We start from the raw sequence: 17020 nt of genomic DNA on the forward strand, positions 1-17020 counted from the left end.
AATTTCCTTGACGGTTCATAACAAATACAAAAAGATTTGAATCACCACTCACTATATTTTTCTCTTTTATCTTCTTTTGAGGGTAAGCAAAAGCCTCAGAAAATTTGGGTAGCTTTACCACAACAAGTTTGCTTCCTACTTGTTTTGCAAATTTCTGTCAGGAACATGCAGCTACTCAAATTTTTGTTTTTAATTCCAGCATCTCTGTTTATCTTCATAGCCACTTTTTTTTTTACTTTTATTAATGTACTCCAAGTTAGTGAAGAAATTCACTTATCTTTGAGGTCCTTCACACCGTGCAGCGTTGCTCACATCTTGCTAGTAATTTGCGATATCACTACCCTGCATAGATTGTGGAAAATGCTTCAAAAATCCCAGGACTTATGATCACATGCAGGCAATGCTTTAGTATTGGGGCTTCCAACTTCTTCCTTTTAATATTACTCTTGTGTTCTATCAATCTATTTAACCTATGAGAGATCTGATTCACATAAATTTTATTACAGGGACATCTTAAACAGTATATAACAAAGGCAGTTTTATAAGATGTGTTGTGAACCCTTTAAATGGGAGAATGCATAATTTGAAACACGTCTTATAAAACTGCCATTGTTATATACCGTTAAGATGTCCCCGACATCAGCGTGTGGCTTGAACAATAATTGCCCCTTTTCTGACTCGTCTTTTCAAAATGGAATCAACTTTAGGTGTTCTAGATGTCACCAAGCAGTAAGTCTTGCTCCCGCTCGCCCAAGCTATTTTTTATAGCGATTCCCCAGCATCTGAGCTTATTTTAGGTTTTTTTTTTAATTAGTAAAGCTCAGTTGGGAGCCAGGGAGTCTGGCGACGATGAGCCTGCAAGCTAACCTGTCTCAGTTTGCTTACTCTGGCAGCATGATGGCGAACCGAGAGGCGGACCCGGAACCACTGCCCCCATGCACCTTGCAGCACTCGGGGAGTTCGTCTCCTCAAGACCTATTTGCATTAAGAGAGGGCCTGGAACAAGCGGAGACGGCTCCTTTGATGGAGTTCAAAAATTGGTTGCAGGAAATCCGTTGATTTGAAAGCGGTCGGTTCTGACCTGGCTGCGCTGGGGGGCAGGTCTCAGAGGAGAGATACGAGATCTGGGCATTAGGCTGGAGGAGATGGAGTGCCAATTGGAGGAGCAGACGGAGGAGATGGGGTCCCTGGACCGAAAGGTGTCAGGTGTTCAATTGGGCTATCTACAGCTAGCTGACAAAGTAGAAGATTTGGAGAATAGGAGCCACAGGCATAATCTGCAATTTAGGGACCTCCCAGAAACCCCAGCGTATATAGACTGTGAATCAATGGTTAAACATGTGATTAGCGCCATCTTGATGGAAGCTGGAACCCCTTTGGAGTCTAATGAGATTTTGATTAATAATTCTCACGGGGACTTGGGCCCCGCTCGGAATAATTTGTCTAAGGACATCATTGCTTGCTTCCAAGATTTTAAACTTAAGGAGCGGCTGCTACGTGCAGCTTGACAACTCAATTTTCAGTGGGCCTCATATCATGTGGAGATATACCAAGATGTGGCTGCGGCTACCCTGAAGCGACGTGCGGAGCTAAAACCGGTTACGGGGAGACTTCGCGAGTTGGGAATCCGATATCGTTGGAAGCATCCTTTTGCACTGGTGTTATAAATATGGCCGCATGCACCAGGTCAGATCACTATCTGAGGCCAGGGAGGTCCTTCCTGCAGAGGGTCAGCCAGCGACATCAGGGATCCCTGGTAAAGCTAAAGCCCATAACTCTGCGATTTCGCACCCCAAATGGCAGCGGGTGGCAAAGGGGCATAAGCGCCTGCAGCGCCAACAATCGGCAGGCCAACTCCAGTGACTGTGACATTTGTGCTGATGTGCTTATTAGGCTGTGGCTCAGAATACTCTATTGGTATTGACTATGGGACATGAGGTAACAGTTTGGAAAAGCCAATGTGTATGTTTACATGTCACTGGTCAGCCTGTCTTGAGTGCTGGGGAACCTTTAAGTTTGTGCTATGTATGTTATGGTGGGGGGTTCATATATGTGGGGGGGGGGGGGGGGCGGGAGGGTGAGTTGCTTTTCTCTTTCAGATATTTCTTCAATGAGGGAGGATTTCAGAATTGTGTGTGGGGTTGGGAAGGGTGCGAGGGAGTCTTGAGTGGGACTTGGGGGGAATTGCTTGGAAGTTGGATGAAGGTTGGGAGGGGGAAGGGGGAAGGGAGAAGTAATTGTACAGCGCTGCGTAACCCTAGTAGCGCTTTAGAAATGTCAAGTAGTAGTATAAATGCAAGATATGTTGTTAGCTTGTATGGGTCTTTGAAGTTGTTTGGATGGTGGATATAAAACTAGCGCTCCTGAATGTCAGGGGATTAAATGTACCTACGAAGCACCAGCTCTTATTTCGAGAGCTGGTTTGTTTGAAGGTGGACATTGCCTTGGTTCAGGAGACTCACTTAAAACCACAGCACGAATATATGTGTAGACATCATAACTATCTCCTTATGTATTTTGCTTCCAATCGTGAGGATGCCAAGACAAAAGGGGTTATGATAGCATTCAATGACTCTCACCCTTGGCAGATTGAAAAAACTATTAGAGATAAAGGGGGTCATTTTCTTTTATTAATTTTCTCTGTGGTGAGTCAGAAATTTACTCTAGTTAATCTATATGGGCCTAATGCAGACCACAGGGAATTCACCAATTAGATCAATCGTTATTGACACATGGGGGGGGGGGGGGATTTCAATCTCACTTTCAATCCTCGTCTAGCTAACTCTACTTTGTCAGTACAGTATGCTCAGCAGAGCCGCTCACTGCTTCATGCGTTTCTAGCTAGGTGGCAATTGATAGATCTCTGGTGGCATGCTAATCCTGCACAGAGAGAATATACATATTATTCTTCAGTTCATAAGTCCTCCCGTATTGATTTTTGGTTAGGCGATGCCGCAGTTCTCCGATGTGCTCAAGATCATCAAATAATGCCTTACACTTGGACGGATCATAATCCAGTCATCCTTCACCTGCAATTGCATGATCTGCCGAATACTGCCCCACATTGGCGTCTAGATGATACCTTGCTCTCAGACATGACGTATATCCTTCAGCTTGAACGTTTAATTAAAGAATATATCCAATTAAATGACAATGGGGAGGTCTCACCTGTTAGAGTGTCGGAGGGGTTTAAGGCTGTGATGTGGGGGCATTTCATTGCTTTAAAGGCTCATGTGTGGAAACAGCGCTATCAGCAGGGCTGTGGAGTCGGAGTCGTGGAGTCGGAGTTGGCAGCAATTTTGGGTACATTGAGTCGGAGTTGGAGTCGGCAAAAATGTACCGACTCCGACTCCTCATACATTTGAATAAAGAACTTCTCTGCTGTGAATAAAGCTTAGTACCTAGTTGTTTCACTAGTGTGAAGTCCAGCTGAAATATTTTGCTGGAGAGCTTCCCTCTGCTCAGTCTCCCTTTGCATTTACTGACCTGCTGTAGAGCACCTCCTCTCTGACCCCACAGTGAACTTAAGCTCCAAGAGAAGATCATTCAGCACACACAGATAAGGCAGCAGAGAGACTCCACCCAACTTCCTCTCTCTCTGCAAGAAGAGCTTTATATTTTAGTGGAAGTGGCACACCATTCACAATGGCAAAAAGAATGTCAGGAAACATGACAAAGTCTGCTGTTTATGAACACTTTACAATATCAACAGATGGGAAACATTATGTATGTCAATGTATTATAGAAGATGATGATGGTGAAAAAGCATGTGATGCAAAAATTAGCAGTTTCAGTGGTTATGAAAAAAAATGTACCTACAAGAGCATCAAATTTAAAAAGACACTTGCAGCGTTTCCATCCTAAAGTGTTAGAAGCTGTGAATGAGAAAGATAGCAATGAAAACATTCCATCTACTTCAGGGTCAATAAAAGATCAGAAATCTACTGGAGGCCAGACAGAACTATCAAGATTTTTTTTTACAGCTGACAAAGTTACTATAACAATGACACCAGAAAAATTAAAAAACCACATCATTATTTTTTAATGTGTGTTTTTTTGTTTAAACTTTAGGATTAATGAATATTTATAGTTTCTTTGATAAATAAAATAAAAAGTCACAATGACATAGATTTTAAACCCAAACATTAACATGCAGCCTTGCATGCTGCACTCTTTCAGTCAACATGCAAAAAAAATACATATTAAAAACTGAGGAGTCGGAGTCAGAGTCGAAGGATTTTTGTACCGACTCCACAGTCCTGGCTATCAGGCAGAAGATTCATTGCGGAAACACTTGGCTGGGGTGGAAAGGCTAATAATTGTGCGGGATTCTCGGCCCCCCTCAACCTTTATTAAATCAAGCACTTAAATTACGTCAGGAGATATATGAGTTGCAGCTGGCCGACATCTCGGAGCAGCTACAAAGGGCCCGGCAGGCTCATTTTCAGTTTGGAAATAAGGCTAGTCCATAAATTAAAAAAGCAAACAAGCCGCGCACGTCTCACACCTGCGAGGTGATAACGGTGCAGTGACTTCTGATCAAATGAATTTGCAATTTATGATTCTGCATTTTTATGAGAGACTCTATACCTCTATTTGTCCCTCGGATGACGATATTTCTACTTATCTGACTCAGGTCATTTTACCAAGGAAGGGGCCCAACATAGGTTGTCTAGACCTATTGAGTTGGAAGAGATTTTACAAGCAATTCAGGCTTTGGCCCCTGGTAAGTCTCCGGGTCCTGATGGCCTCACAAACAAGTTTTATAAGACTTTTGGCAAGTTTGTTTTGTTACCCGCGCTTTCTCACTCATGGCAGGCTCAATGCGGCTTACATGGGGCAATGGAGGGTTAAGTGACTTGCCTGTGCCTGAAGTGGGAATCAAACTCAGTTCCTCAGTTCCCTAGGACCAAAGTCCACCACCCTAACCACTAGGCCACTCCTCCACTCCATATTGGCTCCCCTTCTTTTGCAGGTGTTCAACTCACTAAGTGAGGCACAATCACTCCCGGAGACTTGGAACTAGGCGCTTATTACAATTTTGCCTAAGCCTGGTAAGGACCCGCAATTATGAAGCTCTTATAGGACGATTTCTTTGTTAGGGGTTGATTATAAAATTTTCACTAAGATCTTAGCGGCTCGCCTACAACATTGCATTCCACTTTTGGGTCACGAGGATCAAGCTGGGTTTGTTCATGGGCGTCAAACGTTTGATAATATCCGTAGGGTGCTCCATCTTATCCACTGCGCCCATACCATGGAAATTCCTGTCTGCTTTCACTGGAGGCCGAGAAGGCATTTGATCGGGTGCATTGGCCCTTTTTGTTTGCAGTTTTGGAGAGAAGGGGATCTTGAGGTGTTTTATCCATTGGCTTCATCTTATATATAAAGCTCCCATTGCTTCGGTTTGGGTTAATGGTAGACATACTCCTCCGTTTCCCTTGTTTCGGGGAACACGGCAAGGTTGTGCTCTATCGCCTCTCCTTTTTGCATTGGTGATTGAGCCTTTGGCTGTTTATATTTGCACCCAACCAGATATCAAGGGACTGTTGCGGGGGGGGGGGCGATTGATTTGCGGATTCTCTGATTTGCGGATTCTCTTATTTGCTGATGATATACTTCTTACCTTAACTGACCCGAGTACTTCTTTTCCAATTTTGTCCTTGGTTTTGCAGAAATATGGCCGGGTATCAGGATTTAAGATAAATATGGATAAGTCAGAAGCTGTGAATATCACTGTTCCAGATTGTCAGGTAGCAATGCTGCGATCTAATTTTCCTTTTCGCTGGGCATCTCGATTTATTAGATATCTAGGAGTTAATTTGACTAGGCGCTTGAAGGACCTTTATGAGGCAAACTTTCCAGTTAAATTATGAGAGCTGTTTTTGGAACTGGATAGATGAGAGGAATTGATGATCTCGTGGCTGGGATGCATTAACGTGGTTAAAATGATCCTGCTTCCTAAATTGCTGTATTTGTTTATGGCACTCCCAATCTCTCTAGCTGATAAGTTCTTCCGGGGTTTGCAACAGAAGGAGTTTTCCTTTATTTGGAAGAGGAGGCCTCCACGGGTACGTCGAGAATTAATGTGTTAGTCACGCACTCATGGGGGAATGGGAGTTTCTTCTTTTTTTCTCTATTACCAGGCAAGCCCACCTTCAAATTCTGGCTGATTGGCTTCAAGGGGCGAGAAAAATGTGGAAATCTTTGGAACTTGGTTTGTCTCATATCCACTGAGAGCCATCCCTTGGTTGCCGGATCGATTGTTGAGAGAGGTGGTCAAAATAGCTCCGCCAATCCTTCAGTGGCCTCTTATGACTTGGTGTGCAATTAGAGGGCGCTTCTTTCCTGGGCATACACATTTTCTTCATACGTTTATCTGATTTGCACCTAGATTTACTCCTGGGACTTTCAATCCCTGTTATGGGAACTGGGAACAACTAGGTCCTTTGTGAGCTTGGGCAGGTGTGGGAGGATGGAGAACTCCTAGCTTCTGGGGAAGTAAAAGAGGAGTATGGGGTCCCTTCTTCCAATACATTTCAATATCATCAGTTGCGAGATTTTATCAATAGGCGAGCAAAGGGGGAGCTGAGCTTAGCGGAAACACAATTAGAGCGGGTGATGGCTAATGAGGGGGGGGGGGGGGGAATATCTAGAATCTATAAGGCACTCCTCCAGCAGACTAAACCTATTACTTATTACCTACAGAAGTGGGAAAAGGCATTAGGTGCTTCTTATGAATATTCGGAGTGGGAAAAGGTGTTTAAAGCTTTGTTTAAAATGTCAGTGTCTGGGGCTCTAGTAGAGAATGGATACAAGATACTTTATTGCTGATATTATACTCCCCAGAGACTGGTTAAAATGTTTAAGGGGGGGGGGGGGGGCAGCCTTGTATTGGCGCCAGTGCGGGATGGAGGGGATATGTATCATATTTGGTGGTCCTGTCCTCTTGCTCTTGCTCAAGAATTTTGGACTAAAGTTTTGAAATTTGTGTTTAGCTTGACTAAGACCACCTTTCCCAAGAAAATGGAACATTGTCTTTTACATGTCAAACTGCAAGGAGGGAACTTGAATACTCACCAGCTGGCTACACAAGTGTTTGTAGCCAGTAAGTTAGGTTTGGCGGCAGTATGGAAGCAGCGGACCTTGCCTGGCCTTCCTGTAATCCTACACAAGCTGGACTATATCCACTTGATGTCTAAGCTTACTGCTATGCGTACGGGCAATATACTGTCTTATCACCGCATTTGGGATCCATACGTTTTGTGGTCTTCTCATCCTTACTTCATAGGTGTGGGTGGGGGAAGGGCGGTTGGGTTTGTTATGATAAAATGAATGCCAGTTATTTGCCTATATTATACTTGTTTACTCTTGGGAACTTAACATGATGTTGTCTTTGCTAAGCTTTATTATCTCTCAATAAAATTAAATAAAAGTGGAAAAAAAACCTATTAGGTGTTCTAGCAGCAATAAACTCATCTTGCCAATCAGAGCAGCAGCATGTCCCTCTTGCAGACAGTCTAGTATGGCTAGCTACAGTGTGTACACAACACAGCGCATAGGGTGAATTCAGGAGAGTTTTGATAGCTACAACAAGATCATCATTTTGTTCTTCTTCTATAGCAACTTCAGCTTGTTCTTCAGCAGCAGGACCGTGCTTTTCAATTTCAAACATTCCTATATCTCTGACGTGTTCTTCTAGCTGTTGGTCAGTTTCATTGTCTGCATTCAATAGTTTAATTGTGCATGTTTAAAGCATTGTCAGTTACAATACATAGAACTTATTCTTTTTTTAAGTTCATAATCTTACAGAACCTTTTCCACTAAGACTGGAGAAACTTGCTGGTGTGATGAGCTTCTTTATCTTTTACTGACAATGTCTAATTATTTCATTCTCACTGCAAACAAATCGGACATTAATAGCAAATTTATTTTTATTTTTGTTACATTTGTACCCCGCGCTTTCCCACTCATGGCAGGCTCAATGCGGCTTACATGGGGCAATGGAGGGTTAAGTGACTTGTCCAGAGTCACAAGGAGCTGCCTGTGCTGGGAATTGAACTCAGTTCCTCAGTTCCCCAGGACCAAAGTCCACCACCCTAACCACTAGGCCACTCCTCCAAATTAGTTCACTCTGTGGCATATGCAGGCATCCGTTTTAAGAAATACAAATCACTCTTTGAGAGGGGTTTTTTTTTTAGGTCTTTCTTTTTGGTTAAAGGCTTCTTCACACATCATTTTTCTAGCACTGTCTCTTTCCAGAGGAAAAAACAAGTTTGCACGCCATTTCTCCATTCAGACCTATAAAAGCAGGTTATGAAAATAATGATAAATACACACTATCCTTTACAACAAGGTGTATGATATCTGTCATGGGTCTAGGATGGACCGAAGTCTGAGGTCTCCAGAGGTCTAGCTAGAGGCTTGGTAGCCCCGACTGATGGCAGGCAAGACACCCCTGGGAAGTATGGGCTGGTAGAAGAGGCTGAAGGTAACCAGGGAGGCAGGCATGCAGGCTTGGTGGAAATTGAACCTATGGGAGACTCTAAAAAGAGCCCTTGGGGACAGTCCTAGCAAACTAGAACCTGGAGGTGGAACTGGAGAAGGCCATAGAGGCAAGGCTGAAGATGGGAACGCTAGGCTGGCTGGGAACGGGAATGCCGGATGGGCTGGAGATGGGAACACCGGACAGGCTGGAGACAGGGGGCCAGGATGCTGCTTGTTGCAAAGTCAGCGTGTAGACGGGCATCATTACCTTAAATGGGGCCTAGGACCAGACGCCATCTGTAGGCACACCATCTGCTCTCCCGCTTAAAGTCAATTAAAGAAGCACAGGTGCACACACCTAGGGGAGCCGGCGACTGTTGGCCCAAACGGGAAGATGCTAAAGCGAAAAAGCCTCGGCCCTGACTCTCCGCCGAGGCCTGCTTGTGACAGTATGTTTTTAAAAATTATCTGCCATCATTGTTACAGTAACAATCACTGACAAAATACCTTGTAACAGATGTCTGAAGTTTTCTGGTCCTTTGCTTGGCTGGAAGTACTGGGCATTGGTTCCTTGCTTTTGCTGTCATCTTTCTGTCTCACAGCTCTGAATACTTCTGGACGAAAGCACTGTAAATGTCTTTTGAGATGGGAAATTCTTGTAGGAGCATTTTTACCACTGCCTGAATATACGCTAATCTTGAGTTATGGTGAAATGTTTACAGGTGACTTCATGGGAAGCATCTTTGACATTATGAATTTATATTTAAAAAACCCCCAAAAACTATCAAACAAAATTCCAAATAAGTCTTCTTCCCTTCCTTTCAGTTACAACCTGAAGAAGCTAAATGACCAACCGAGGTAGACGGTGGTCTTAAATACTAGCCATCAACCAGAGTGCATGTCACATTGGGTTGGTGAATTCCTATTGATTAAGGCCCTGGAAAAAGTGACTTGATATTAGGCTTTAACACAGGACAAAAAATATATAAGTATAAAAATGATATATTTAACCAGATATTATAAATGTTGTAAGTTTTTATTTTGAGATAGAGTCGGTATATTTTTTTATTTACTCCAATTGAGATTCCACCCAAAATTGTTTCCAACTCCGCAGACCTTCTAATAACTGCCTTCACGCTAGAAAGTTTCAACAAATTGTCTCAGATTTTGAGACCCTTCCTAACACCCCATCTGACCTCTCCCCGCACTCATTGGGGATGTGGGCACTACTGCTTAAGACCCTCTGCTCTACTCTGTAATCTAGCCCTTCTCCTGTTGCTCCGGCCCGTCCACCCTCCCACTCCTGAAGCTCCACAGTTCCACTTCTCTTTTGTCTACAAATTAAACCCTGTTAAGAGCTTTAGGTCTGAAAGAAGCAGGATGAGAAACACAGAATGGTAAAGCGTTCTATAAGGTTCAAGCCCTGCAGATTCTGTTTTATGATAGCTTTTCTTACCCAACAACCTAAGCCTTGTATAATTCTAAATGTTTCTATACATGGACACTGGATTAATGCAGACTCACACAATGCAAGTTTATGCTTTTAGGCTACAATAAGGATTCAAAAGATAAAACAGTTTTCATTCACTTTTAAATATCACCCTATCTGAAGCCACAGAAACACAGGAAAATGAAGGCAGATAAAGACCTTATGGTCTATCCAGACTGCCCATCCCTTCCTCTCCCCTAGATATTATGAGGCTCATTTTCAAAGCATATAGACTTACAAAGCTAATAATAACCTAGGTGCTTTGAAAATTAGCACCTATATATATTGGTCCTAAACTTTCTGGAATTCAGATACAGTTTTCATCTCCACTACCTCCACTGGAAGGCCATTCCATAAACTCACTACCTTTTCCATGAAGAAGTATTTTCTTCAGGTTATTTCAGAATCCTTCTCCTTTCACCTTCACTCTATGTCCCCTCATTTCAGAGCTTCCTTTCAACTAAAAAAAAACAAAACCCAAAAAACACCTTGACTCCTGTGCATTTATGCCACATAGGTATTTAAATATCTCTATCATATCTCCCCTCTCCTGCCTTTCTTCCAAAGTATACATATTGAGATCTTTAAGTTTGTCCCCATATGCTTTATGATAAAGACCACTGACCATTTTAGTAGCAACCCTCTGGACAGATGCTATCCTGTTTATATCTTTTAAAAGGCACATCTGAGCCATATAAGAACTGGAAATAATGAAGCGTACAGCACTGGGAGCAGAAACAGCATACCCTAGAAGATTTGAAATATGTGGTGGCAGAGGCACCGTATTTTTAAGAGGCTGACCTAGCCAAACAATTGTGGAGACTGGAACAATAAATGGATATTCAACTGGGACACTAAGGAACCAAATGGGTTAAATCAAGAGGCAGAGTGGTGGGCATTCAATGGCGGATGCTCTGCTGCGGAGGAGAGATGTTGATGTGGGGTGGCATTGCAAAACAAAAACATATCAGTGCTGTAGAGCACAATTTTCTGTTTCAGATGAAACTGTTCACAAGCTGATTCAGGCAGACTCTTTTTTAATAATTGGCTTTGAACTTTGGTACATTTTACCATTTGCGCTGACAGCGTCAACTTTGAAGAGATCCTGCAGGGCGGTTATAGATGCTGGTTAGTTGCAAATCTGGCAGTATTATGTCCAGCACAAGCATAATGCTTGTTCAAAATTTCAAGTCCGTATCTTTGTTTGCATGGAAGTTGTTGCGGTCTGAATATTGGTCCAAATATGTTCCGATGAGTCGCGACCAATTTTGATGCACACTTTGAGTCAACTTGTTTGACTGGATTTTGCATCCATAATGTTAAAATGTATTTCATCGGAATTAGCATCAAAAACTGTACAGGATTTGAATTTTTTTAGCCATTCTTATAAATGTGTTTGGATTTTATTAGACCCCAAAAATGGCATTTTGGTACATGTCGCGCGCTCATGGACTAACCTTTCAGAAAAGGGGGTCTAGATCTGCAACTATTGCAGTTAGAGACCTCAAATTTTGGGAAACTTCGTTTAACACCTGACTCGCGCAACAGATAAAATTTGAACAAAATTGGAGAACATGAGATGGTGGGAACTTTTTTTTAAATTTTAGACCACTTGGCATGCAATGACCCATAAGTTAGACAGAGAAGGTGACTAACTTAAAGAAAATTGTACATGAAGTCAGAAAGGTGCATGAATATGATCCCAGCTAGAGAAGCAGTGGATAAAAAAGTCCTGTTATAGTACTATGGGGTACACGCGGGAAACTTACTGTGCAATTTACATGGTTATAATACAGTTTTAGTCCAGGAAGGGGTTTGGCGTGGACATCAACCAGAAATCCTTACAGCAGACAGCATTTAAATGCATATTAACGCAGTCAGCTATTCCACAGCGATGCAGGAAATCCAAGGGTAGCATAGAAGGGTTAGGTTGAGAGGAACTGGCACCTCCTAATTTTACCAGCCTTCCCCGGAGTCTAGCTACTTCCCTCTCCCCAACTCCATTGCACATGCCTCTTCTGAAGTATGGGTCTGGTGAGCATCACAGATTTTTTTCTTTTAATAGGGACATGGGACCTGATTGGGGGGGGGGGGGGGGGGAAGGGGCACTAGACCACCAGGAACTTTTCTGTAGATTGAAGGCTGGATCAGATGGATAAAGGGGTCCACTAACTCATCAGTTAATTTATTTTTTTACAGTTGAGGGACAGCGAGGGAATGTCATGTTAGGATGAGGAGAGGGAGGGAGCAGTGGCGTACCAAGGGCGGGGGGGTGGTCCGCCCCAGGTGCACGCCGCTGGGGGGTGCCGTAGCGCACGCCTGTGGTCTCCGACTTCGCGAACTTCGCTCGTTCGCTGCAGCTCCCTCTGCCCTGGCGTGCACCCGGGGGGGGGGAAGGTGTCATTTCGCAGGTGGGGGGGGGGGGGGTGCATCGGCAATCCGCCCCGGGTGCCATCCACGCTAGGAACGCCACTGGGAGGGAGCAAGGCTTCTAGAGGTTTTGCTGAAAGCTGAGTCGAGGTGACAGCAGTTTTTTTTTTTCCTTTCTTCAAGGTCACCCTGTCAGTGCCTGAGCTAATCAATGCTCAGGCCCCAACAAGAAAGGTGACATGTATCAGTGAGCTGCAGATTACTGATTTTAACACAGCAATATTTTTAATGCTTACTGATTATAGCATACTGCTGTATTTTTGCGATACAGTTCAGTGGGCTCTACCGAAAAAGCTATCTGCATGCCAGTATTAATTCTACCAAGTTTGTTGCTTCTTTCACTAAAGGCTTGGAAGAAGAGCCAAGCTTTCACTTACTTCCTTTCCTATGCATGGTCCTAAAAATCAGGCCACATCCATTTTTAGAAAACCACATTTAGAAACACAACACCCTTAAACACTGCAGTAGGAAAAGAAGACAATGCAGATACCTAGCACCCAACATTCAAGGACAACATATATTGAAGAACGACCCCCAGGCCAGAAGCAGTGTGGGACCACTAGAAGCCAACAGGAACCAAAACGCTCTCCTTCCTTTCCTGATCCTTACATTCATACTAGAAGGGATAGCAACATGAATTTCTTCCCCCCTGCGAGCTATATAGAATATTCAAGGACCTAAAGGCAGTTCTGCCGGCCTCGCCAAAGCTCCTGGATTATTTTATTTTAAAGAGACACACAGTACAATCTTAATTTTTGGTACGGTTACAATTCACCATTGAGAAAAAAGTAAGGCGCTCATTCTACCATATATTATACAGCGCAACGAACCAGCAAGGATCGCTGACCCTCCCCCTACCCCGCCCCAGCCCGGCTCCTCCTTGCGGCTATTCTCTTGTCGCTGCCGTCTCCCCTTCTTTCCTGCCGGTACTCACCATGGATGCCAGTCTGATGAGCCATAGCCGCGGCTAGATAGGGAAGGAGTGGGCGTATCACGTACAACAGATCACCAAGCCACCACAGTTCGCAGCGTTCCACAGCGGTAATAACGGTAGTCACACCTTTCGGGAGTACTGACTAATGGACGCACACTCTTGAGCGAGGCTCGGAGTTGTTCCTGCGCCAACACACACAACCCGAACCCACCCTCTCTTCCGGGTCCGTGACGTCACTTCGGAGCGCGGGATAGTGGGAACGCTTGGCAACCAAAAAATAAATTAATTAATTTTTAAAAAAATAGGGGAAGCGCGAGAGAACATAGAGTTGGACTGCCAAAAGATAGAGCGGTGGTACCAGGGACATAGAGCTTCAGTACGACAGGCCAGAGCGACTGCTTTAGACTAGCTTCGACGTGGTTACTCCATTTCCTCCGTAAATAGACTCACTTCAGTTTTGGTGAGTTCTGCACAGTCTGTAGCACCGACAGGCATAGTAATTTTTTCTGATCTCAAAACAAAACACAGTGGCATTTATTTTGTTTTCATCCTTCCAAAAAGCTAGTAGATTGAAATATTTGATATAAATGTTTTTGGAGGGAAAGAGCATGCACTGTTTTAACATAATAAGGAAATGTAAAAAGTATGTACTTTGGTTGTGTTTTTGTTTATTATGGATATGCTGCCTTTCTGTGTACTTCAAAGCAGTTTACATGGGTCATGAGAATTTAGGGGTCCTTTTACTAAGGTGCGCCGAAAAATGGCATGTGCTGTTGTAGACACATGTATTGGATGCACACCGGTCCGTTTTTCAGTGTTCCTGCAAAAAAGGCCCTTTTTTTTGGCCAAAAATAGACATGCGGTAAAATGAAAAATGGCGCACATCCATTTTGGGCCTGAAACCTTACCGCTACTCGTTCACTTAGTGGTAAGGTCTTACACGTTAACTTGGCTGTCATAAGTGCACGTGCAATGCCGTTTACTGCACGGTTAGCGTTGTACTCCGGAAAATAAAATATATTTTCTGGCATGCATACTGAACGTGCATAAAAAATGAAATTATCGGCCAGGCGGTAGCCGGGTGGTAGTTCCAAATTGGCACGCGTTGGGAGCATGTAGGTGCCTATGCGGCATAGTAAAAGGGCCCCTGAAGCAGGCCTTGCAAATGACTCAGAATGCAACAGCCAAATTACTTATAGGATTTCCTTGATCACGGCATATTTCTCAGGTGTTGAAGGAACTTCATTGGCTTCTGAATAATGAGTCATCTTTAGCTCTTGCGACTGCACTGAGATATCGTCCAAGCTGCAGTCTGGGATCAACTGATAATTTGTTATTAGATATCCTAGGTCTTCAACATATTAGACTAGACACACATATTGCTCTAGAATGGCCCAGATTGAAGGGGGGCAGTCTTTGGAACACTTATCCTTTTGAGATCAGAAGCATAAGCTCGGTTTTACAGTTTAGGAAGCATCTTAAGAGATTTTATTTGCCCAGGTTTGTGGTCTCTGATTATGTATTTTAATATTTGTTTACTTTGTTTTGATGTGTATTGAATTTGTTCTTGTTTTATTGGTTTTCTACACTGTCTAGAATTTGCAGACATAGGGTTTTATAAATATTGTAAGTAAATATACAGAGATGCTCAATCTAGCTCATTAGCAGTGTCTTATTGAAGGTTTTAGGTTTTCACACTCTTTAAAGCTTCTCTCACTTTTTAGAGCCTAAATCTCATTCTTTGGGATTATTCACCCTTGGCATCTATTTAAATGTATTAAAACATCAGATGAGGTGAATACTAATTTTTAAAATGTAACATTTAAGAAAAAAAATTATGGTATAATGTAACAAATTTGCATAGTTAATGGCAAAGCAGACTGCTTTTTGTTTTGTTTTTTTGCTTTGGTTTGTTTTACAGATATTAAAATTAGGACATGAATCACTTGTTTCCAATGAAGTATTTAAGTGATACATTTCCTAAGCTCTTGCTGTTCCCTACCTTTTTAAGGCTGGATATTGTGATGCATCATTTGGCTATGCTGGACCACACTCATTGAATTCACTGCCTACCATTTGCCTGAGCCTTCATTCAATAAATTAAAACTTTGCTTTAAACATGGCTGTTTCAATTATCATACAGTTAAACTTCACTTTTTGGGTGGTAGGGTTGACAACTTTTTGTCAGAGAAAAAAAGCAGACACCTACCCCACCCAAGTCCCTTGTATCCTTCCCCGCTTACTCCTTTATAAACCAATTTTCTTTTCTAGGGTTGCCCTCTCAGAAGAAGAAAATAACACTACATATATACTATGATTATTTCACAAACTCTATTTGATGTTATGACACACTAAAATTGTATTAAAGTTTTGATGTCCCCTTTCTAAGGCCAACACATAATCTTTCCACTGGAAAACACTATGCACAGTCTTGTGCAAAAACACACTTAGAACTTTACCATGTTGTTATGATTAGTCTGTGAAATGTGTGGAGAGAAAGATGATCCTCAGTTACCAAGAAATACAGTTCAAGACCAAGAAAATGTGGTAGAAAGATACAGAAATATTTCCCATTGTCTTTGGTGCCACAGGCTTGATCAAAAAGAACTTCCAAGCGCACCTGGATAAGTTGCCTATATGTGTTACATCTTCTTTTTTTAAATGAACTCCAGAAAAAAGCTTTCTTTGACCCAGTGCAAGTACTATGGCAAGCATTTTCATTAAATTTGAGAGACTGAGATCATACTCCACATGCCCTGGCTTAGGAGTGAGGTTCATTCCTATCCTGGTATGTGCAAACTAAGGTAAAAAAAAACCACCAAAGTAGGGACATCAGTCTTCCAAAACAAATCAGGAGACTTCAAAGGTTAGCACGAAAGTCCTTTATTCGAACGTTGTTAAACCAGGTCTCGGCACTGAGCTGTGTTTTGGCATGAAATGCCTGCTTCAGGAGCCAGAGCTTCCTTTTTCTTGCTCATGTGCAAAACTAACCCATTTGGAGAAATTTCTCCTGAAATATATCGTAACAGCACTTACAACAATCTTATCCTTGAAAAGACAATACTATAATAATTACACTGGGCCCTAAAACACCAACACACCATCTAGTGAGAACAAATGGGATTGCTACAGATCTCTACACAGAAACTACATGCTAGGAGAACAGTGCACCTTGATCTCACATGCAAAACACAGACTCTCAGCAAGTATGAAACAAGGGACCACAGATCAGTAATAGAGATATGTAAGCAACAAACTGTAAACCTCAAGAAGTCAGACTTGCATATATTGCAAAACTAGAGACATTTCATGTATTTATAACCCACTTTATTTCAAAGCGGGTTACAGTAATACATAAATTCATAACAAACAACATTTTCTTCAAGAATATAATTACCCAAGGTTAAAAACATCAGTCATTCAAGGAAGGTTTTCATAAACAAATATGTTTTCAGATTTCTCTTTTATTGCTGTTGGTTGGAACAAAGTCTCAAATGTCCAGGTAAATTGTTCCATAAATTTGCCCCACCGATAGCAAAAGTTCAATTACGTGTCCTTGCAAAATGGTATGCAGGAACATGCAGTTGTTTGGTTATTTCAGAATGCAGTGATCGTGTAGGTTGATACATGGATAAAGTCTTCAAGAAAAATGTAGGAACTACGCTATAGACCCGTTGGTG

At 42.5% G+C, this 17020-nt stretch overlaps 2 protein-coding genes across 4 annotated transcripts in view; one reads left to right on the plus strand and one right to left on the minus strand.

Moving 5' to 3' along the window:
- Window positions 1–13415, minus strand: part of TWF2 (twinfilin actin binding protein 2) — a 127026-nt gene extending 113611 nt beyond the window's left edge. For both annotated transcript variants that reach the window (XM_030208569.1, XM_030208568.1), the window contains exon 1: window positions 13341–13415. In XM_030208569.1, coding sequence (XP_030064429.1) covers window positions 13341–13365 — 25 coding nt within the window. In that variant the 5' untranslated portion in view covers window positions 13366–13415. The remainder of the gene's footprint in view (window positions 1–13340) is intronic.
- Window positions 13416–13713: 298 nt separating this feature from the next.
- Window positions 13714–17020, plus strand: part of PPM1M (protein phosphatase, Mg2+/Mn2+ dependent 1M) — a 105507-nt gene continuing 102200 nt past the window's right edge. For both annotated transcript variants that reach the window (XM_030208566.1, XM_030208567.1), the window contains exon 1: window positions 13714–13800. The gene's annotated coding sequence lies outside the window, so the exon portion shown is untranslated. The remainder of the gene's footprint in view (window positions 13801–17020) is intronic.

This window comes from Microcaecilia unicolor, chromosome 6 (assembly GCF_901765095.1).
Source record: "Microcaecilia unicolor chromosome 6, aMicUni1.1, whole genome shotgun sequence".
Classification (NCBI taxonomy): domain Eukaryota; kingdom Metazoa; phylum Chordata; class Amphibia; order Gymnophiona; family Siphonopidae; genus Microcaecilia; species Microcaecilia unicolor.